Below are 25328 nucleotides of genomic sequence, written 5' to 3'. Positions count from 1 at the left end.
TCACAAAAGAAGATACATGAATGGCTAATGAGCACATGAAAAGGTGGTCACTATCATCAGTCATGGGGAAATGCAAATGAAAACCACTATATACCCATTAGAATGGCTAAAATCAAAAAGACCAACCACATCAAATGGTGAGGATGTCATGCAACTGGAACTCTCATACCCCGTGGGGATGCAAAATGATAAAACTGTGGGAAACTGTTTGCTCTTTTCTTATGAAGGTAAACACACATACACCCTATGATCTGGTAATTCTACTTCTAAGCAGTGAACCCAGAGAAATGAAAATTTAAGTGTACAAAAGTTGATACAAGAATGTTCCCAGTAGCCTTATTCATAATAGTCCTAAACTGGAAACAACCCAAACATCCACTGACAGGTAAATATAAATACAGTATTTCCATTCAATGAAATACTATGAAGCAATAAAATGGAGTAACTTCTGAGACACAATATGGATGAATCTCCAAAAACAATGTCTGTTAAGTGAAAGAAACAAAGTAATAAATACTATACAGATCCCACTTACATGAATTTTTCCTATGAATAGTCAAAACTAACCTATGATGACAGAAATCAGAAACAGGGTGAGATGACAGAAAAGGATATAAGAGGTGGTGGAAGTACTCTATGCCTTGTTTTAGGTAGTGGATATATACTGTTGTATTTAAAAGTTACAAAGTTAGAACACTTAAAACACTCATCTTACTGTATATAAATTATACTTCAACAAAACAGCATCGTTTATACTCTTAATTCTTCATCCCCCTTCCCCACCAAAGGAAAAAAATAGATAGTAGGTATGGATTTCATTACTAGGAGGCTAAAATGGGTCCTTGAAACATAAAATGAGAAATTAAAAGTAAAAATAAAATCACTAAGGAAATAAAGCAAACAAATATACCCAATGATAGTGCATGCACACCTGTTTATACTTATGGTTAAAATCCCTAGTGCATTGTTACAATGTAACCATTTGGTTATGAATTTGATTTTTTTGTTGCTGAAGATTTATTTCTATTTAAAGAGAAGTAATTATCTTACACTTCTAAAAATAAAGTTTCTTAAGTCAGTTGCTTAATTGCAGCTAAAGAAAATCTCAAATAATCTATGGTTAATTAATATGTATTAAATGTAGGTCAAGATACTCACGTTCAATTTTAAGGGAAAAGATTTAACTACTCTTTTCTGAAATGTCCCCCCTAAACAATTTAAAATAATTATGCCTGAATTTTGGAGAAATGATAGGTTACAATTCATTGTGACTTAACTGTGGTTTTATAAGGCAGAGATTAGGGAAATGGAATGAGATGAATGTTTCATTTAGAAAAAGGAAAAAAATAGCAGAAGAAGAAGAAAAAAAATTCAAAGTGGAAAAAGAAGTGGTAGCCTGTACTGCAGAGAGATAAAAACATAAAGAAGGCTTCACATCCTCCATGCTAATTAAAATCAACTGGTAGGAGCAACCTTGAATGCTGCAGAAGCTAAGGACTCCTAGGGTGTTTTGGTTCAATGGGAAAAGGGGCCATGACTGATAAAGTTTTGTGGACAAAGGCAAAAGGATTCAGGATGTCTGCTTGGTATTTTCCATCCCTTCCTTATGGGGAGTAGGCATAATTTAGCTGCCGGATATTACAATGCCTGGAACTTCAGAGAATAAGGCAGAATGCAGTAAGTTACAAATCAGTTGTGAAAGATAATTATATATATATATATATATATATATATATATATATATATATATATATTTAATATTCTTAAAAAAAACCCATTTGATATTAAAAGTTAAGACTCCATAGCTGAAGGTGAATTACAGCACATAAGCATCATCTTCAGTTCACTGGAAATGACACCTGGTGGCACCATCGCTAAAACGCAAGGGCAAAATAAAAAGTGTAGCAAAAATAAAATCTCTTAAGTGTTGAAAATGCAAAAACGACAATCACAAGGTATCTGGTATATGTATCACATACAATCACATATTTCTAGATTATTTTCATCTTATACTAGCAACAAGCTAGATTACAAAACATATGATTATTTTCAGATATATAAAACAAAGATGTGAATCAAGATGCAAAACTGTTATCATTTACTCTATTAAATTGACACAGTTTAGGTCTCTGAAAAAAGTTCTCAGATAAAAGAAAATTACTAAAACGTACCTAACGTGTTAAAAACCTCACTTAAATTTTAAAGATTTTGGAGATGTGAAACTCCTGTTACCCAAGCTAGGAATCTGAAATCTATCAAAGGACCAGTTAGTCAGTTCATATTCTCGTCACAAACTGCTTAAGTCAAGAATCCTTTTCTCTCATCTGAACTTAAAAAAAAAAAAGAGCCATTTACTGCAATTATGACTTCCACTGTTCACAGCTGCAGTATTGTTAACTGTGACTTCACTATATACTCAAACTATGAGAAACAAAGGTCAAACTTACTAATTCTACTGTGGAAACAAGGCATGGTGATTTGATCAGCTACCTCAAAAGGCAGACATACAGTTTCAAAATGAAGCCTTAAAGAGCACTAAGCAAACACTGGTCCATACAGAGAGTTCAGGTCAAACTCTATAATCAACTTATGAAGAAAATATATACCTAGGTTATCAATGGAACTACTGTTAATAACTGACTTCAGCAATGCTGATTTCAAGTAAATACAAAAAGCGCTACATAAAGACAGCTCAGGAAAAGAAATACCAAAGGCCCAAAACATTATTTCCCTATTTTACCCGTTTTCCATCTTTGGTCTTCTTTAAGTTCCAAGTGCCATCTGGCAACTTCTCAAAGAACTTTCTTGCTTTTGGTGCTTGGTCAAGAATATGAGCAGGTGGAATACCCAGAACTTCCACTATTTTATTCATCTGATCTACCTGTATTAAAAATAAAAACAAAACACCTGTAATTTCTACTGTAGGACATCCTATCTGTGCTCATCAATTCATTCATTCATTCATTCATAAATCAGAAATAAATCAATCGAGCATCTCCTGTGTGTTGGGCACTCCTCGGGGCAGTAAGCATAGAATAATGAACAAAAGAGATCAAGTCCCCGCCCTCCTTGAGTCCCACAGTCCACAGAGGGGAGGGCACACAACTAAGCAAACACGTACATCCATGGGATGGCAGGTGGTCATGGATACAATGGAGAGTAAGGAAATGATTGGAGGGAGTTTTAAAGTTTAAGTTTTGGGAGAATTTTAGTTAAATAATCACACACAGAGAGAAAAAAAAAACCCAAAGGCTTAAAAGTGTGGACCCAGGGCTTCCCTGGTGGCGCAGTGGTTGAGAGTCCACCTGCCTATGCAGGGGACACAGGTTCGTGCCCCGGTCTGGGAAGATCCCACATGCTACGGAGCAGCTGGGCCCGTGAGCCATGGCCGCTGAGCCTGCGCGTCCAGAGCCTGTGCTCCACAACGGGAGAGGCCACAACAGTGAGAGGCCCGCATACCGCCAAAAAAAAAAAAAGTGTGGACCCAATAAAAGTATTTTTTTTAAGTGCAGATTAATTCACTCAAATACTGAGCATCTACTATATGCTGGAAACCATGCCCACTAGAACACAGCAATAAACAAAACAAAAATCCCTGCCCAAAAGTTTGTGTTGTAGAGGAAGAGATCACCAAGAAGCAACTACATAATAAGCAAATACGTATCAGTTGACCACTAAGAACCATGGAGAAAATTAAAAGGGGATGGAGAGTGAGAAGGGCACTGCATCTTAAAATAGGGTGTCACGAAAGGCTTCCCCAAGAAGGTGGCATGAGAGCAAAAACATGAAGGCCGCGAGGGCGGGAGCAAGAGAACTCCAGGCACGGAGGAAAGAATGAGCGCAAGGGCCCTGGTACAGGCCTGTGGGTCGTAGGGACCTGAGAGAGAGCTGTGTGTGCTGGGCTGGGAGACGGCGGGGGGTCAGGGGGGTAGGACAGCAGGGAGAGGTGGAGAGAGAACAGGAGACAGAGGGAGTAAGGGATTTTCAAGCTACTCAAAAGGACTCTGGCTTTCACCATGCGTGAGATGGAAGCCACTGAAGTTTCAGATGCTCCTAATATTGTTTAAGCCCACGAAAAAGGTACTATTACCTTTATATTATTTATTATTAAAAGAAAACTAAAGACACACTTATGGCAGCTCTGCCAAAGAGCAGCTCACTGGCTAGAGTGAAGTGAATTAAAAGGAAGGAGGAAGGGACATGTTTCTGACACTATTTATTGACAGTTGCAGAACCCAGTTCAAGTCATGAAATTTCATTAGTCTTTCTTTTCTCACATATAAATGAATGGACTGATCACAATCTGCAATGGTTAACTTTTCTTTAAAGAACAAAACACAGCAGGATCCCACAAGCAAATAGTTTTAAAACCAATGAAAGCCCATTCCTCTGACTGTAAGGGAGCTTGGCCTCCCTCTCCCTTGCCCTCCCTCCTCCCAGGCACTGCCTCTGACCTTCAAAACTCTTCTAAGAACACAGAATGAACATCTGTGTGGACTCGCTCTAAAATTCTATAGTCCTAATTTACCCTGAATTATTCAGATCAAATATTCATCAACCCTACTAGTCGTCATTTACTTTAATTTCAAATCATACTCTCAAAATTTACAGTCACGTTTACACTGTTTTTAGGGTGGTCCTCATTTCTTCATTATAATCTTTTTCTGTTCTTATACTTAAAATCTGTAAAATTTGTACCAAAATACTTAACATTTTCTAATCTAATTTATTGCTCTCCTCCACTGGCAGATTGAAAGATCTCGCTTCCCATCTCATAATTCTAAACTCACCGTACATAATTGAGAAAAAATTAGAAATGGATAAAATAAGTTCAAAACTGACCTAACACTTGAATGATTAAAGTTGGTAAATAGACATCTTTTCCTAAAAACAACTTTCAGATTATACTGTCAGAGACTGAAAACAAAAACAGAATTTTTAAAGCGATCCATCATATACCTCATTGGCTCCACTGAACAGAGGTTCTCCAGTGTGCATTTCAACCAAAATACACCCAAGGGACCACATGTCGATAGCAAGGTCATAAGGCATTCCCAGTAGCACCTCTGGAGACCGATAAAAGCGACTCTGAATATATTGGTATATCTGAAATATATTTCAAAATAGTATTAATTCCAAAATAAGTTTTCTTTAACTGTGGTCAACAATGAATTAAGAACACAAGTCTAATATTAACAGCAAAAAATAACTGGGTTATTAGAGTTCCATTTACTGATTTCAACATTAGACTATGAATACTGTTTAAAGAACTAAACGTTTCAAGGGAGTGGTAAATCTGACTGTGAAATGCAAAAAAAAAAAAAAAAAAAAAATATATATATATATATATATATATATATACACACACACACATATATATATATATATAAATAATTCAAGCCCTTTCATTTAGTTCAATCCTAGCCGGTAACCAAGATATATCTTAAACAGTTATGCTTTATTAGAAGAAAATATTATTGAGAACAATTTATCTCCCTATTAATTATTCTTTCCTGCTGTGGCTGGTACTTGGTTTACCATTAATTTAACAGCTAAATTGTATCTAAATTAACCTGAAAGACTTTTTTCAGGTTAATTCAAAGCATTAAGAAAGACTCAAACTCAGTACAATGTAATTGAAATTTCAGACATCTGTACTGTACTAGTCTCACAGATAAATCTAGAAACACTGCCACATAAAGATTCAATTGGGAGTCATTTCTGACTAATCACTTCTCTACCCTGTCCTCCTCCATCTCATTCTAAGACTTCTTAGAAAAAGAAATGTTGAAATGGATTATTTTCGATGAAGTAATCTGAGATGTCTTCAGAGACCAATTCATCTTCACCTGGCCATTTAAAATTTATATCTAGAAATACTACAAAAGCAAAGGTAGTTTTACTTAAAAAAGGGAGAGAAACAAACAAAATCCTCCTACCCAAACTTCCTAACTTAACACTCAAACGAGGCAGCCAGCAGCATGGAGCCGCTTCTCACAAAAGCTTCTGTGGCCTCCACAACTCCAGCCAAATCTGAGAACCATCCCGTGCCTCCACAAGCAGGTCAGCCCAACGTTAAGGCCTGCTCAGAGTGAAGGAAGTCTAACTGAAAGGGACCAGGAAGAAGTGTTACATTTCCAAGTTTTTATAAGCCAATGGCATCGCGAAGTCCCAAAGACTCGCTACAACTGAGACTACTGAGAAAGGAAGTTTGTCACCTACCTATCCAGCTGCTTAAAGCAGCAGCTGGGTTATCTACAAGCCTGGGCGCCAGGATCGCCTGAGAAACTCTTTTTGAACCATACTTGCCCCGCCACCTTCTAACACTGAGCCAGCAGACGTAGAATAGGGCCACTGCATGTCTGACTTCCCATGGGATTCTGATACACTCACAGAGTTAAAACCTCACTGAGCTAAAGGTAGAGCTGTTTCACTTTGGCTGGAGAGAGACAGCCGTGCTTGATATCACGGCGGCATATGTGATTTGGTTTAAATAGGAAAACAGTTTACAAGTCTAAAATCGACTCAAAGGACTCTCAAGATGGGCACATATTTTCCATTTACAATATACTTTAGCCCTATTAACAACTAGGAGCATCTTTTTGATTTTCAGGGGCATCCGGAACGGCAAACTTTGCTTCCTATTCCTTCCATTTTAAAAAATTATTTCAATGTAGCGTTGCTACCGTAAGATAATTTGCAGAAAATAACAAAAAGACCATCTTGTTAACTGACCATAAACCTTCATGATTAAATTAACCTACTGTATTTAAAAGCTGGAATAAAGTTGGATAGGAAATTTCACTAATTTGGAAAAACAAGAAATGGAAAGCCAATATGAAATAGGAATATCTCCATGTTAGGTATGTTTTTACCTTTTTTTTTTAAGAAATGCAGTTTCAATACTTACAAGTAAATAGGAACAACATTTTAAATGAATAAAGTATTATCAAATGGTGACCCTAGTTGGTTTCAAGAAGAGAACATCCTATAACTTCTATTTTATATGCAAAACACTGTTAGAGTAGCTTTCATAATGCTAGAAAGATCCGTAGGAAAAATCTGCTTTCCTAAAATCAGCTAAACTTAAAATCTATTTATTGCTATGGACGTGTCTGTTTTTAGCACTCTAAAGAAAACTAGTTCGGTGTCATAATTTATAAAACAAAAAAAAAAAGATTTAAACTTATTTATCAAAACAAGTATGTCTATCAACCTAGTAATTTACACTGCATCACTGTGTGTAATGTAAAATTACCTGCATTGTTTTTTACCTATCAGCTTTTGAGGAAAAACATTTATCTCGACCTATATTTAGAGAAATATTTTGCAGCAAGGAGTCAATGTTCTATTATTGGAATTTCCCCAAATTTACACTAAGGACATCTATTTGGGAAATACAGTTACAACAAATCACCTAATATTTAATATATCCATCCCCTCTTTTCTCTTAGACTTTTAGCATACACATAATATTTTAAGATAAACTTTAAAAAGCTAATACCTCCTAATTCAAAGTTTACTATTTGCATTTTAAAAGGTATTTCCCAAAATAGGTATCAACACAAGGTGATTCAAGTGCTGCATTTTAAAGATAACCATCCTGTAATTACCTCAAAATTGTATACAGATTAATAACATTTCAAGCATCTACTTACACTGTTTTAACCTAATTCTAATTTTAATTCACAAGTCCTGAAATATACTTACCCTCTGCCCCAACTGACAAGAACTGCCAAAGTCAACAATCTTGATTGCACTGCGTTTGGGGTTACAAAGAAGGATATTCTCAGGTTTTAGGTCACAGTGAATGATGCTAAGTTCTGGAGTCGCAAGGAAAAGCAGTGCAGTGCACATTTGCTGTGCAAACTTTCGTGTTAGGTTCAAAGAGACACCTCGAAAATTGGTGTTCCTCAACAAGTCATAGAGGTTGTAGGACAGCATTTCAAAAACTAAACAGAGGTGGTTTCGAAACATAAAGTGGCGTTTTAAATGCACTGAAAGAGAAAAAAAGTTTCATTTTAAGTTATACATACCAATAAAATGAGAACAACACGCATATGAACGCTCCAACAATCTGTAACGTGACAATGTCACATGCAGAGTGAAAATCAAGCTAAAATCTGGAGATCAGCATTCTGCACTAAACAGCACATTCTTTAATCAGTTAAGAATATCTAAATTGTTCATCTGCTGAATTAATATATTAGTGTACAGTGTCTGCCAATATGCAATATAATGCAAGAAGTACCACCAAAATGCCTTGCTTAAAAAAAAAATTAAGTCAGGTATGAAAACACAAGTAGCAAACTGACAAAGAGTACTGAGAATACTTTGATAATTTTATCGTCACTGGTAAGAGAAAACACGCTGTACTCCCTGAAAGCCCTACCTCACAACTTCATCTAAGCTCCACCCACTGGGATGTCCAGCTTGTGACGATGTACGTGGCAGCCCTCTCTGGGAAGGCTTTGATACATATACACAATCTGCTTTGCTGAGCCTTAGATTTCACTAGTAATTTTCTGAAACAACTGTCAAAGGAAGACAGATTTTTTTTTCTTTTGGGCAAATACAGCAAAGGCTCGAAAATCACATTGTAAGGTACTAGAGTTCATAATCAAGGCATCTGATTATGTTCATCAAACTGGTACATGGGACATCCTGTCCAAGACTGAAGGTTTGGGAGAACTTCAAAATAAAGCTCAATCACAAGAAATTATGAGTAGGCTTATGAATGGGGAAAGACTAACAGAATACATTACTTGGTATCACTACTGATCCTCTAAAAAGGCTTAATAGTCGACAAACTGCTTCGAAAAGTTGTGCTCTAAGTATTAACACTGACTTCACATCAGATGAAGTCAATAAGTAAAGAACTGCGCTTCAGTGTAAAAATTCTTACACACACCAAACTGAGCACCTATAGCTCAACGGGAATGACATAAAACAACCATTTGTCAAGGCTACCTACCTTCATTTTGGTCTTTTAGTATCACTTAAAATAGAGGTTTCTTTACAGATTTATCTGGGATAACTAGGACAGTATTCAATGTCTGGTCCCTGAGAAAGGGGATACATTGTGTTGTCCTGGTAGTAGCCCTGAACTGTCTTCCTGGAAGCAGTGCATGTCAATATTGCTTTTAGATCATTCCTGATACACGTGATCTAAAATTACGATAAATAACACAATACAACTACTACATGGCTCTATAGGAGTCCATAGTACAACAACTCTCACCAACAGTTACATAAGAATGTATAACATCTACTCTTAATCACTGAGTTCATAGGTTTAAAATTAAGAACATAGCTCCATGTGACATAAGACACCCCAGAGACATGGTCCAAACAAGAGTTTTGACCTGGTTAAGCAGCAGCCGCAAAAGGAATGCAAAAGGTAACTGATGTCAGAATTCAAACGTGATTATGACAATCCCTCTAAGAAGCTGTGATTAGAATGTTCTTCCAATGGAAGCTCAATCCACTCAAGTCCACTAATTCATCATTCATTTACTAAGTATCTATAATGTGCTGAGCACTAAAGACATTGTCAAAGAAAGCTCTAACACAAGTATATATGTTCAGTTTTTTTAAACTGAACTCTGGGGAGAACGGACGGTTGGCAAGACTTTGTCCTACACTTGAACTGACTGTTCCTTTAACTAGACCATGGCAGGTACCAAACAATCCAGATAAGAAATCATGCTATGTGGTAAAAAAGTAAGAGTGTTTAGAAGTTCAAAGACTTAAAGACTATACAACTCATGAGACAAAATTATATTGATCAAATCACTTCAAAATTAAGTTATTTACGCTATAAAAGAGCAATACAACTTCCAGACACCTTAAATTTAATGTATCAACTCTACTGCCATGGCTGTGTCTAAATCTAAAGTTCTTTTTGCTTGTTTTCCAATATAGAAACTCAGTTTCTTAAGACACTGTGCATGAATTCACCTTCTTCCTAAATAAGAACCTTTAAAAAAAAAAAAAAACTCATCCAAAAGAATATCTGTAATAACTGATGCAATTAATGATCATTAAAGTCAGTTTATTAAAAACAAAAATGACAGCCATTATTATAACATAACCAAGTAGCTAACATTTCGTGTTTTCTTTCAACAAGGCAGAAATAAATTGTTGTAGTAATGCTATCAACATTTTCTCTACTACTTAAGCAAAAATTCAAAATAAAACAAGAATGAGAAAGAAGAAAAAGGGAGGTATGTTTAGAGCCTGTAAGTCAAGCATCCTTAGAATGTCTTTCTTGGCCTCCTCAGACCCTTGAATGGAAATGTGCTCACTTTACACTAAGTTGTAACTGAAAGTGAACAGCAAACATGCAGTAAGTGTGAAAAGACGTGAAATACAAATGTTATTACTGTGGGTTATATCAGGTATCTACAGAGAAGGCACTAAGGAAGAAAAATTAAGAGTATAAGCTCATTTTATTGCAACAATGAGGAATGAAGGGTGTTTCATAAATGAAATCTAATCTGAATATGTGAACCTTACACCTTTAAACATCAATTTTTTTGTTTCTGTTATTTTGGAGGGGACTAAAGAACCATAATGCCCTCCCCTCATTTCTTTTTTTTTTAAATAAATTTATTTATTTTATTTATTTTTGGCTGTGTTGGGTCTTCGTTGCTGCGCATGGGATTTTTCTCTAGTTGTGGAGAGCAGGGGCCACCCTTTGTTGTGATGCACGGGCTTCTCATTACTGTGGCTTCTCTTGCTGCAGAGCACGGGCCCTAGGCACACGTGCTTCAGCAGTTGCAGCATGCGGGCTCAGTAGTTGTGGCGCACGGGCTTAGTTGCTCCGCGGCATGTGGGATCTTCCCGGACCAGGGCTTGAACCTGGGTCCCCTGCACTGGCAGGCAGATTCTCAACCACTGTGCCAACAGGGAAGCCCTCCCCTCATTTCTTAAAAAGGAGTTTACTAGTAAAACTTAACCTCATATGTTTTTCAGGTAAAGTTAGCATTTCTGAATGTGAGTTGCTAATACATGCCTATAAAAAAGTCTGTAATTAATTGATCCTAAGGTCTCTATCTTAAAATTGACATCATCTTGTTTTTACAGTTGGCAGCAATTTATTTCTTGGTGGCACCTAAAATGTTGGTGTCTTAGAGTTGATTAAGAGTAGTATTAAAGAATGTATAATCAGAAGATGTTTTATCCATGTATCAATTGGCCCTAGACTTAACTATTTTCATAATTCTTCTGTCTCCTCTTTTTGTATTCAGAAGAAACACCATATGACAATGAAATAAACACAAGCTCTGGAGTTAGGCAGAGGTAGGTTCAGACCCTAGCTCCAAGAGCCCTAGGACCTTGGGTATGTTACTCTTTGTACAAACTACCTGTAATATAAGGATTTAACACCTTCCTTTCAGGACTGCTATGATTACAGATGATGGAAGAAAAGCACAGGAATATGGTAGGAGTTCAAGAAATGTTGGCTATTATTTCTCGAGGAAGAACCTGAGATCTTGGCTCAGACATTCCAAAAATGGTTCTGTAACCATTAACAACATATTAGCTCACTTCTAATTTCTGAGCTATATTAGAAATGGTTAAAGTTAACACAAAGTAGACTCTCTAGATAAACATGCACCATTAAAGCAAACAAATGACGCTTCTAAGTTTCAAAAACAAAAAAACCCCAAAAAGACACTATTCTCATTTGTTTTTGTAATATACACCTAGAATGCACATTCCTAAAGATTTAAAATATTACTGCCAGATCAAGTAACGTATATAAATCTATGCCCTCCAACATAACTGAATTTTTACCCAATCACTTTAAGATAAAATCAACATATATTCATACAAAAATAACAATTAACTCAAATTTGTGGTCTGGGTTAGGGCACACTGCTTTCTTTGCCTGTCTGTTTGTTTACCTATGTAGTATTTCATTTCAGTGTCATGTTTGTTCATGAGCTCAAGAAGTCGCACTTCTATCTGGGCTTGATTCAGAAAAGCCTTCTTGTTCTTTATTATTTTAATGGCGACCCATTCTTGCTCCACACGATCATATGCCTTTACAACCTAAAAGAGAAAAAAGACAGATGATACCTATTTCATTAATGAACAATTTAACAACAGTTTACAGTTCGGCTTAATTGTACATTTATCTAATTCCCCTTTTTCTGACCTTCTTAATTAAAAGAGATCCTATTCGTTTCCATTCAATAGCATCCATTTACTACTTTATTGTCACTTTAAGTCATTTTTCAAATGGATTTCTTCTGCATCCTTACAGTATTTCTAAACATCCACAAAATAGATAACTTTCTTAAAATCAGATTAACTATTTTCCTCCTTCAGAAATAAATTATGAATCTTGACAAGTGCTTTGGGGCTTTTTACCTTTCTTACTAAATAACATTATAAAACAATTCTTCTAACTATTCTTTTAATAAGAGAAAAACCTGGTTTAAATCCCAAGCATATGCGTGAGATACTTAAAAGGTTGTAAGTCATCTGAAAAATGTAGATAACTTTCTAAATGTAACTTAGATTTTCATAGATAAAAACTTAGGCATATACCAGAAGAATTAGTTTACACTTATTCAATAAAAAAAAAATCAAAGACAAATAACCAGGAAAAAAGTTTAAAATGCTATAATTAGGGGATTTTGAGTTTTAAAATGAGAAGGAAACTGAAACATTCATGTGCAAATCACCATGCACACCTCTCATTTAAAATTTTACTCATTTAAACCAAGTTTCACACTATTAATAAATTTATACAAAAATTAGGAAGTACACAGATAAAACTATATCTCTACAAATCAGAAACTGCTATAAGTGATTAAATATTATTATATTTATAATAGTACATATAGTCTGAATAGATAATAGTTTTAGATACATTTTCTAGCATGTTCAGAAAGTACAGAGATGCAGGTACAACTCCAAGTGATTCCAATGTGTTGGCTGAGTACCACTGGATCAGAGGAAGAGAACAGAACGCATGGTCCAAGATCACATCAGTCAAGGTTATTGTCAATCATAGATCATAAATCGTTCAGCTGAAATCAAACTTGGAATGAAAAGTGCAGTATCTCTGGTTTCACCCAATTCTAAAAAAATACTATCTATTGTCTTTTAAATCAGAGGCGACCCATGTAAACATCTGACCAAGTGCTTCTGATATTCTTCTGTTTCACTGACCGTATTGACTGTACCAAGAGTTGCAGTTCAGTGCCCAGATCCTAATGGTCTCCAGGACAAAGGCCACTAACATGGACTCAACTATTTACTGACTTAGCAAATAGTTAACTTGCTCAATGCTAAAGCAATGATTTGCAACCCTGAATATCACACATTCAGTAGGGTGTTTTCAAAAATACCAATGCCCAGAATCCAGTCACAGAGATTCTGGTTTAATTGGTTGGAACCTAAGTATCCATCCTCCCCTCCCCACCACACCCCCAATCCCCAAAGCTCCCTGGAAAATTTCAAAGTGCAATCAGGATTGATGACCACTGGCTTAAGAAATGAAGGAGCTGCTTCTTTGACAAGGATCTGGCAGAGGATTTAGAGGACATCTGACCAACTCGGTAAGGAGGACTTTATCTGGTGAGTGACAGGCCCTGACCCTGAACACACCTCACCCTAGGAGAAAGGCATCAGTCAGTCTGATCTGGTAAAATGGATTTAGATGTCAAATAGGCCTATGTTTTCACAGGTTTACTATGCTGACTTGCTCTTAGGAATCAGAGTATGAGAAAATTAAAGGGGAGGGGGAAAGATCACGGTGAGCTCAAAGACTGAGTATTTAAGGAAAACTCAGTTTAGAGAACAGGCCGTATAGCCACAGTTTTCATGGTGGACATCACAGAAGTTTGAAAAGTGTCCTGTTGAGAGCAACTGCCTAAACGCTGGTGTACTTTTGAAGGTGGAGATGACAATCATTCTATCCAGGGTGTTCACAGCCTTACTTAATTTAAGAGGGAGGCCTCAGAACTGCCTTTCCTTAAAAAGCTCTGCAAGAGAAGCAGAAGCTGCTTCTGACAAAAAGGAATACTTTCTTAAAGAAGGACTCCTCACACACTGAGAATCCCCTGACTCAGGAGAAAAAGAGGTTACAAATCAAGGGGAAAGGCCCTGAATTACGTATAATTACAAAAATTCTGTGAAATCATGGACGGGGCAGACATATTATACGTGGGACACCAGGGCCTGGGAGAGCCTCACCAGAGTTAGGGGTCTCCTGAGAAGCTTGTTCATATTTCCCTGTAGGTTTAATAGCTTCATCTGTCTGGGTCTAGAGCTGTAGCTGCTAATGGCCTGTAGTATACTTTTTGTCCTAAGCGTGATTAGACTGACACATGATGAATTTTTCCTCACAGGTTGAAAAGAGGCACACTTTGCTTTCGCTCAGGCCAGGAACAGGTAAGTAAGAGTGTATGCAGGTTCCATAGTTTTAGAAAAACCAAAAACCACCACCAAAATCCAAAATATTGTCCAAGTCAAAAGAAGTATTTGGATTAGAAGTTATTATAGTAACTGACTCGCCGCACAAAAGCTACGAGGCAAAGGAGGTTGGGATTAACAGTAAATCATACCTCAAACAGAAAGGCTCTGTGACTTGATGAGATAAGATAGGGAGATTTACACGTGGGAACAGCTGGGGGATCCACAGCCAGAGAAAAGCTTTTTAAAAGCGCAAGGAGGAAGGTCTGACAGCTCTTAGTCTGGGCACAGCTGATGTAAGAGGCTAATGTAGTTAGGGTTTGTGCTTTGTACTGGGATAGGGTGGGCAAGTGAGGAGAAGAGAGCTGTGGGTGGAGAGAAGAGGCCAGGAACGAAGAGAAAAACCAGGTGCACTGGAGTTCCTCCCTCGCTCCTCCGGGTAGAAGCGGCCCGCACAATCCTACCCATGGGAACAATGCCAATCACAGTATTAGCAACGCTGATGCCGTGAGGACTTAAGAGGAGACCCTGGAGACCCTCTGCCCACTTAGAGGCCGGATGGAGCTAGAAGAGGAGCTGAGGACAAACTCAGGGCACAGCCCCTGGTGTCCCAAGTCTCCAAAGAAGCGAGAGGACACCTGCTGTGCCAGCTGAAAATGGTAATTTTTTTCTCTTTGAGGAGGAGTATCAGACAGGAAGGTAATTATCTCTATCATACATAACGAAGAACCATCCAGAGACTAAAAACCCCATATGAAAGAGGCAATACTGTCTATTAGTGATTAAAATCAACCACTTAGTAAAATAACTACTTGATAGCTATAGGAAGTTTTTTTTTTTTAAGTCTAATGGAGTTTTTATAGCTGATGAAGTTTTCTTACCTTTAGAGAAAACTATAATAATCCAAATACTTACATATCCGTTGTTTAGATCTATGTACAAATATTAAAAGTGTACTACTGAGAAAAGGATAGAGTAACATGATTCACTAAGAAGTTCTTTCTAATTTATGAAATTCAGCACCTTCCATTAAGTTACCTGTCCAAAGGAACCTTTGCCTATCAAGGAGTCAATTTCGTAACGATCCATCCACTTTTCTCCGTTTTTTACAATATAATCATAGTTATCATCATCATAACCATCATTGTAAACCTTCCGCTCCTTCTTATGACTAGAGTCGTCTCCCTGGCCCTGCTGGTGTCTTCGCTTCTTTTTTGCATAGTAAACCTGAGATGAGAAAATACAGTGTTAGCTGTGCAATTAAAAATCACTGGGGGTGGGGAGCAGTGAGGGCACCACATATCGAGTACATACAAGACACATCTGCTATCAGTAGGAAACTCATGAATTTTTATTCTTTAGAACACACACACAAATGAAATAAAGAATTTTCTATAGTTGCTATTGGAGTTACAGAATAGCACTGATATATAACAAATGAAAAATATCTCCAGTAAAATTCACTTTAGAAGTATACTGTTTATACATTTTTTAAATAGGAGATGTTACATGACCACGCCAAAGTCTCCCACTCAAGAAGAGTAACAGGACCTGATTCATATTTATTTTCTAAACTAAAGTATAATTTATATACAGTGAGATGGTATAGATCTTAGAGAAATGCAAATCAAAACCACAATGAGGTATCACCTCCCACCATCATCAAAACGGCCATCATCAGAAAATCTACAAACAGCAAATGCTGGAGTGGGTGTGGAAAAAAGGGAACCCTCTCGCACTGTTGGTGGGAATGTAAACTGATACAGTCACTATGGAGGACAGTATGGAGGTTCCTTAAAAAAACTAAGAATAGAACTACCATATAACCCAGCAATCCCACTATTGGGCATATACCCAGAGAAAACCATAATTCAAAAAGACACATGCACCCCAATGTTCACTGCAGCACTATTTACAACAGCCAGGTCATGGAAGCAACCTAAGTGTCCATCGACAGACGAATGGATAAAGACGACGTGGCACGTATATACAATGGAATATTACTCAGGCATAAAAAGGAACGAAATTGGGTCATTTGTAGGGACGTGGATGGACCTAGAGACTGTCACGCAGAGTGAAGAAAGACAGAAAGAGAAAAACAAATACTGTATATTAACGCATATTTGTGGAACCTAGAAAAATGGTACAGATGAACCAGTTTGCAGGGCAGAAACTGAGACACAGATGTAGAGAACAAACGTATGGACACCAAGGGGGGAAAGTGCTGGTGGGGCGGGGGTGGGGTGGGGGATGAATTGGGCAATTGGGATTGACATGTATACACTGATGTGTATAAAATTGATGACTAATAAGAACCTGCTGTATAAAAAAATAAATAAAATTCAAAAATTCAAAAAAAAGTATATAATATGAAGGACTTTGGGGAAAATGTATATGCTGATGTAATCAACATATGCTAAACAAAATAAAGAACATTTTCATCCTCCTTATATTCGAGTTCCCTCATGGCCCCTTCTAGTCAATCCCAATTTTACATTTGATCCTAAAGCAAAAGATTTTAAAAATGAAAGTTTAAATGTATAATATATGAACTGATGTTCTGCTAATATAAAAAGGGCCTCTGAGACATGCCTAGTTCTTAAGCCTGTAATAACATATTAATGAAAAACAGCCATGCCCCCTCCCCCCACACTAAAGGCCGTAAACCTTGTGGTTGGTCACAGATTGAGTTATTTTCCTTGTATCTGTTTTTCTTATAAAATAGTTTCTAAGACTAGTAAAAAATAATAGGTGGACTAGGCAACAGTCCAGGTAATTGGTAACTAACTTTGAGGAAATTATAAATTACATTGCACAGAGCAACATCAGAAAAACTAGTTTACAAGGTAGCAAAACAGTTAAAAACAAGCTTTAACAAAGCTACTGTTAACAGTTTAACGATTTATCAGATATTAACAAACTGACATTAATCAATTGTTAACAACAATTTATCAGATATTTTCAGATGACCAAAAGCTAGTTTGGTACATCTTTTATAACATATAAATTGTATACAAAATCCAACTTAGAAATGCACCTCATTGAGCTCACTTCAATTTTATCCTGCCACATTGCCACAATAATACAATACTGGCATTAAACAGCATCAAACTGCTATAAAATTTATATACACATAAGAACATCTTTTTAGTTAAATGGCTCTAAAGCTGGTAGAAGATAAGTCTTTAATGTGAAAGGATGTAGGCCCCCACTGGAAGAGGAAAGAAAGCACAGGCGTGTCCACCCTTCTCCAAAAAAGCTCATTTAATAATTCATTACAGAGCTAGAGTTGGGGTCAGAAGCAAGGAACAACCAAGCCAAAGGTCTAAGACACCAGAAAAATAATTTTTGAAAGCAAAGAGTCAAGTTGAAAGGTGAGTAGTTCAAAGGGCTGTCCATGTTTTTTATCCTACTTACTTCTACCAAAAAGGCCTTCAGATATCTTACAATGAAAAAGATACAGATAAAAGAACACACATTAATTTAAAAAGAAAACTTTAAACCACATAAATATAGATGGATCAGAGAGACTAGACCAAATGCCTGTTAACTGGGCATTAAATACATCTCAGAACTTCCTGACATCCATGGTAAAAGTAGAAACAGATATGTAAAAATTTAAGCAAAATTCTGTAACATTTTCATACTTTTATATTATCATTATTACCTTCCTTTCCCCTGAAGTTTTGGAGACGAGATTATTATAGAAATGACAACTCAGCATATATTAAATATAACTTTAAAAAGAGGGGAAGTTATCCACAATTATCTTAACTTTTTGCAGTCCTTGTTACTATATCTTATTTGTTTTACACAATTATAATTTTATTATCTATAAATCACTAACTTACCAGTCTTCATGGTAATCATCAATATGACAATCCTTGGGAGTTAAAGATAATTTCAGTATGTTTAAATATGCTACAAAATAACTTTTTTCCCTGCTCTATTGCAAAATAGATGCTGTTATAACAAATCGATAGTCTTACCTCATTAATATGCTTATATGTTTTGATCAAGTCAACAGAAAGTTTTCTCAGGGGAGCAGTAGCTGGATCACGGAAGGTTTGGGGCATCCGCCTCTGTAACATGACAATATCAGGCATCACCTTAAATAGACAGAAAAGACTAGCACTTTAACTATACTGTACTGGTATGAATTCCCTCTTCTGTAACCTGTGTATACGTATTTTAAAAAGAAAAAAAATAAAAGACATCTACATTAGAATAGTATACATGCTCTCTCGGTCATCTCTTTCATCCGGAATCCACTGAAGACAACCACTGGAACAAATAAACGAAATTAGAAGATAATATGCCCAGTTACCAAGCCTTCAGTTTTGTTCCCCAAATTCAACAAGAGGATTACAGATACACCCCTGGTCCAGGAGACATGCATGATGCTGCCCAAGAGGGCTTCTCCACCATACAATTAGCCTAGGGAAAAATTTCTTCTAAATTATTCCTAAAGCCTGACCTGGATCACAACAGGCAGATGAAGACTAACCCACCTTTCAGCTTCCTAATACAGGAGTTTAAGACCCAGTTGGCACCACGAAGCAAGCTGCTCACGGAGCAGAGATGGAGCTTGGTGCTGCAGAACTACAGCTCCTAACACCCCCAGACCCTGCCCTCTGACCAGCACCTGCCTTTAAGCAAGGCTGAAATCTTCACTCACTTCTTTAACATGACTGGGTAAAACATGCCCTCCACCTTAACACATCCGATCTCACCCTCCACATTCCCTGTGCCCCCAGCCAGCAGCACTTTTCAGCACCTGACATACTGGTATACATTCACTCATTTACTGGTTTTAGTTTGTTCTCCTTCTCCTTCCACTACAAGGAAAACTCCATATGGGGCAGGGATTCTTTTCTTCAGTGTTGTATTCCCTTTGCCTAAAACAGAGCAGGCACAGTGCCTGAAACACAGTAGGTATTTAATAAATATTTGCTGAATAAACAAGTGAAGCCATAATACCCTACCTATGATTACACTAGGAGCTGACCACAAATAAGTTCCAGAGAACACCTTAATGCTAATGAAACTTTCTTCTTCTAAAAAACTCATTTCAACCATACTCCCACCCCAAAACTAACCCATGTCCCTTTCATCGTCCAATCAGCAGTCAGGGTTCAACTGTGAGCTTCCTGCTAGACGGGGGATAAAGCAGGAAACACAAACGTCCTCCAAACATAAATACGCCCAGGGATGCTGCAGCTAGCACGCTAATGATCCTGGATGGCCGTTCCCGCCCCACTCCGCAAGCCTCAGCAGAGGAGTTCCCAGAGGGGCTTCGTGCAACCAACAGATCCTCAAAACCAATTAATGACACCAAGGTACCTTCAGTCACTACCGCTAGTCATCCTTGGGCTCCTGTCTAGCTCTCCTGCAGACATTTACACCAGCAAAACAACTGAGCCAGAAGCCCCTGATGCAGCCCCTTCCAAAGGCACTGTGGTCAGTCAATCTGAGGGGCAGAGAGACAGAAAAGACATCATACTAAGGCCTCACAGAAATGTCTGGAGTCTTGGGAAAATTAACCAAGTTAACCCACAGTGACAAAAAAAGAAGACAGAAGGGTTGTAAGGACAGAACAGAAAAGAATCCCCATCCCTGAGGTACGAAAAGATGGTGGGATCAGAACCGTTACCTAGCTGTACTCTCTCTCCCTCTCTTTGTTCTATGAAAGAAGTGGAAACTTGAGCCAAATTTGAGGATTATAACCTGGGAACAGCAACTCAGCTCCGAGAACTGTTCCGACCCTGCACTTCCCCTTAACTGGTATTAACATTAGTTTCTTCTGAATCTATACTCAAACTCTAAAAAGTCGTTATCCGGATGGTAAATTCACTGAATTACTGTATTAAGTTAATAATTATTACCTCTTCCCATGATCCTCTCCTTCCTAAAGTTCCAAATAAGGTTTAAGGGGAAAAAGACCTTCAATGATTATAACTATTTGTCTGAAAATATAGTAAGACTTAATAAGATCATCTGAATTAATTTATTAAATACATATAGTTTTATTTTTCTAAATATGAACAGGTACAGTTAGGTTCACAGAATATTTGGTTCTTATACCTGTCCTTGGAGACGTAGTTTAATGACTAGACAATATCAGTAATAAGCATGTCAAACACTTTCATGTGAATGAATGCTATAAGCATTTAAGGTAATGAAAGAGGTTTCCCTTAATGTATTTCCTTTTTTTATTTTTTAAGACCCTGACCGTTTTCAAGCAGGTAACGTACTTGGCAAGACCCTTCTTGGACTATTGGGGTGTAGCCTCACTGTGAGGTTTCATGAAATCTGAACCAGTGAAATACTTCTTTACCTTCGTCACAAGAGTTGATAGAAGGTGTAACTATTGCTAGAAACAACTGAATTCCTTAAGTAGTTAATAATAAAATAATGATTATAGCAGCAAATATCTGCTATACACTATGCTTTGAGTATGCAGATGTTTACTCTCTCATGTAACCCTCTCAACAATCTCGTGAGAGTAAGTAACGTAAGTTCCCGTCACTATTTTACGAATGAGAAATCTGAGTCTCTGATGTCAAGTTACTTGACCAAGGTCTTAGAGCCAGTACATAACAGAGATGAGGAGTAAGGCAGTCTCCCACCTAAGCCTATGGTCTGAACCACAGCACTGGGCCAGGAGCTCCCTGTTAAGTTTAGGTCTCTAGTCTATCCTCTTGTTCCATCATGTTTAGGCTATGTGTTGGACAAAATAATTGAGTCATACATAATAAATACCAATAAAATAAACATATGCATTTATTACAATTAATTATGTTCAAAACTGTAAATATGCTTTTTTAACTTGCCCACTTACAATTCCACTGGTATTTCAAACATTGGAAAAAATGTGACTAGTGACTACATCTTTCCATGAGTAATTATGCTCGCTTAAAACACCAAAATCCCACAGTCAAAAAAAAAATTAAATGTATATAGGACATGCATGAAATTGGATATGAATGTAATTTTGCCTAACAATCTTTTTCTGCACTCAATATATGAGTGTGTGCTATGGCCTTGGCATGTCACACAATATTGCTAACTAACCTCTTCCACAATTAGCCAAGCTGCCTAAAAGGCCAAATCAGTTAGCTAATTCTAAATACATTACTTTTCTTATATTCTTCTGGCAACAGAAGTTACTATTTCAGGGGCATCTGTATATATAAACCAGATGAATTCCACCCACAAAAAACTGGCCTTTAGATCAGGCTGTATTTCAGTGCTTCAAATAGTGCCTTGTGCAGGCTAGGCACTCAGAATATATGGAAAGAACACATTCACTTCGACAAACTAAACAACCCTTCCTTCACAAACTTTCATTGTGATTTCATGTTAGGCAACCAAACTTTCTGTTTTTCATTACTGTGGTGCCATAAGCACCAATCCAGAATTAGAAAATTAACTTGTCCAAATACACACTCAGTTACAAATCTATATACTAAGACTCAAGCCAGCCCTAAGCACGTGACGCTTTGTCCACTTCCAACTTCTTATGGTCACACAGTCAGGAGAATGTAATGTTAGCAAGCTCCCTCCTTCCCTTCCGCAGCCAGGCAGAAGTCCCACAGTGTTCAGAGGACCCAGGGGCTCCCTGAGCCACACTGCAGGTAGCCAGACCCACCACGGCCTCCAAGCCGCCCGCAACGCCCTCGCTGAAAAGGCAAAGTTGCTGAGCTATTCTCCTGCCGCCTCAGCCTTCAGGCTCCGGGAGCCAAAAAAAGTCACATCCCCCATGCTCCTACCTCTTGACCTTTCTGTGTGATGATGACACAGATCACAAAGCCAAAAAAAAAAAAAAAAAAAAAAAAAGAGAGAGAGAGAAAGAAAAGGAAAGAAAAAAAAAGGCAGTAGTTCACACCTCCTGCTTAGAGAAGTTACAAGAGCTAAAACAATCTTTTTTTCTTGAAAAGATTCCATAGTGTTAAGTACCAGGACTTTATTCAAAAATTGTTTTCTCGTTTAATAATACCTATTCCACCCATTTTATTTATGTTTACCTCATATTTTCACATATACAGTGGAGAATGAGAAACACCATGTCCTGCCATTCTTACTATTTTGAGAGCTATTAATAAAGCTGAATAGCATATGTAACACATATCCAGAGTACATAGCTTAAGAACCATGACAGGTACTGTGAAAACTGTAACAGCCCAGAGGGACTCAGCATTCTGAACATCAATCATACTTTTCTACATTTACTTTTACTGCATTTATCTTTTGAACAAAACTATTTAAACTCACATGAAACACACTCACACAAGAAAGATTAAGTACCAGAAATAAAACATTATCTCCTTTCCATTTACTTGTACAATAAACCTTACTTAAAAGGCACTGATAGGATGATTATGGAAACTGAATAATGAAATTACAGAAGTTTAGAGCTAGAGAGTACTCTTCTGAGGGTCTCGTCTAAGGTCCCAATCTTACATTCAAGGAACAGAGAGAAGGGTCCATGTGACCTGACTCAAGTCACACAACCAGATCATGAGTCAAGACCTGGAGCCCATGTCTTATGACCGGCAGACCACGCCACATCAGTGCACAGTTTCAGTGCTTTACACTTCAGTTATAAGTAAGCTTTTAATCTGACTGCCTTATTAGGTTCCAAAATTTCTGGAGTTTGGCAGAAGTATCTGGCTGAATACTATTACTTAAAAGACAGTCTTTTTACATCATATGAATCTTCTAAAATATTTTACAGCTTACCATGGAAATACTAAGTAACTTATCTCTTATTTGAAAATAGCCCTGAAATAAGATGTTAGTTGTATCTAAAAATAGGTACTTTGCTAACTAAATTACCTACTACAATAATACAAACATAAAATAACTTGAAAGGACTGGATTTTTTTCCTAGCCCTCCTTAGATGCCAGGTGTTAGAACTGAAAAAGCACTGTATCTAAGAAGAAAGAAGCCTGGGCTGGGCCCCAGAGTCTACTGCCTACATATTTGGAGAAGTCACAAATGGGAGCTCAATCCCTTCAGCTGTAAAAACAGACTAAAAACAGACACCCTACCTGATAGGCTGCTTTTGAACAAGCGGGAAAATGAATCCAAACATACTTTGTTTCTTAAAAGTCCAGGGCAAAGACTGTGCTATTACTACGTTTTGGATGTCCAGAGAACTTTCTTCTGGTACACAATTAAACACTTTCCAATTCTGACCAACTGCTCCAAGTCTCAAGCGTACAACTTCTCATTTACTGCATAAAACAAATTCTTATGTCCTGTCATAATTTATCTTACTATTTAACTGTGAATGTTATTCACATGCTATATAATTTTATAAATGTAAAGTCAGTTCAACTATTCACAAGATCTTATTATAGTACATACAAGGGTGTCCTCAAATAATGATGTTACTTAACTGTAGCCAACAGCTCATTAAAACCAGGTATTATTGAATTAGAGAAAACACATTTCCTTCAAATAATCCAGTATAAGAAATACTTTGAAATTTTCTAAGTTTTTGTTCATACTGAAAGACCTAAACAGTGACAAACCAAATTCCTGAGTACATGGAAAAACAGCCATTTTCAGCACTCATCACACACAGTCTCAGTGGAGAAACTTTACCACAACTATAGCTGGTAAAAACAAAACAAAACAAAACAAAAAAACCTCCCGAAATCAAAAGTCAACATGGTGGATGCAGTTAATTCAGGAAGATATTAAAAATACACACATACACACATGCATATGTGTATGTATATCAAGAGATTTCAGCATTTATTCACTTTACACTATCCATCTTATGGAAAATTGCTGAATCTCTAGTCTGAATATTAGAATGAGCAGCATGGTTAATTTACATTTTTTTCTTTTTAATTTTAAGGAGTTTCGTATTTATTTTTATAAATGTGTACTAAAGTAGTTTATAACAGTGTAAAATCACCTCTTTAAGTTTCCTATAATGGAATCTGACTTGTTTTCCTAGAACTTATATTTTTCTACTTAACCACCTTCCCATAAAAATAAGGTTTAAGTTTTTTTATTTTAACTAATATTCTTTAGAAGTAACTTTTCCCCCATCACAGAATGAGAGATTGTGGTTATGTTTATAAGTGTTCTTCTAATTAAAGTGAAATACATAGAAAAAAACACAAAAAAAACAAACAAAAAACCCCAACAAAGTTTTAAACGCAAACTCCTTAATATCATATTCTGTCCACCCGGAATCCCATGTGACACGTAAACTGAAAACCATTTAAGGCATTCTGCCTATTTACTATTTTACCATTTTAATGAATAAATTACCATTCCAACAAATCATTTCTGATACGTCATAAACTTACCTGGTTAGTTAGAGGCTGCTGAATCTGGTCAGAATAAGATAAGGCAGAAACCTGTTGGTCACTTATGTTTGGCTGGCGACGGTCACTGTACTGATGTGAATGGGGCATCTGTCCAGCCATCTGAAGGCCAGCAGCATGGAATGAAAATGACGGTGCAAGCCGAACAGATGAAGGTTTGCATGCTGAAGTCTCTCCTCCTACGAGAAGATAATAAGTGAGGTTTAAAGGATGCATTCATATCCTAATGTTTGTATCTTTTGACTTATCTGATAGTTCTCTAAATAAGGACTTTAGGATGTTCAATAATATTAAAAACCTTTCAAACTGCAAACAACGGTATGACGCTCAACACAACTGTTGTACAATAAACGGTATAAAATATAATAGTGATTAAAATGAATATCTAAAAGTCTGTTTTAAGAGAAAATCTTAAGTAAATCTTTTTGTAAAGCAATGGAAACAACCTTTCATACTTATTTTTACATATGAGATTTTCATCAGTTGAGAACCATAAGTTGCAAAAGTAATCTCTGAATTCCTGCAAAGAGCCTGTCCAATGGATC

General features: G+C 36.9%; 1 protein-coding gene across 7 annotated transcripts in view; it reads right to left on the bottom strand.

The window, feature by feature from the left end:
• DYRK1A (dual specificity tyrosine phosphorylation regulated kinase 1A) overlaps positions 1-25328 on the bottom strand; it is a 144363-nt gene that overhangs the window by 15918 nt on the left and 103117 nt on the right. For 6 of the 7 annotated variants that reach the window (XM_082625069.1, XM_082625072.1, XM_082625068.1 and 3 more), the window contains 7 exons: positions 24766-24962; positions 18423-18542; positions 15472-15660; positions 11913-12060; positions 7711-7997; positions 4960-5106; positions 2741-2881 (listed from right to left, as the gene is read on the bottom strand). In XM_082625069.1, the coding sequence (XP_082481195.1) occupies positions 2741-2881; positions 4960-5106; positions 7711-7997; positions 11913-12060; positions 15472-15660; positions 18423-18542; positions 24766-24962 (1229 nt within the window). The remainder of the gene's footprint in view (positions 1-2740; positions 2882-4959; positions 5107-7710; positions 7998-11912; positions 12061-15471; positions 15661-18422; positions 18543-24765; positions 24963-25328) is intronic. The other variant, XM_082625066.1, reaches the window with a different exon arrangement.

Source organism: Mesoplodon mirus (genome assembly GCF_964341445.2).
Source record: "Mesoplodon mirus genome assembly, chromosome: 6".
Taxonomy (NCBI): domain Eukaryota; kingdom Metazoa; phylum Chordata; class Mammalia; order Artiodactyla; family Ziphiidae; genus Mesoplodon; species Mesoplodon mirus.
The sequence above is the reverse complement of the archived record's forward strand: the minus strand, read 5'-3'. Positions and strand labels throughout refer to the sequence as shown.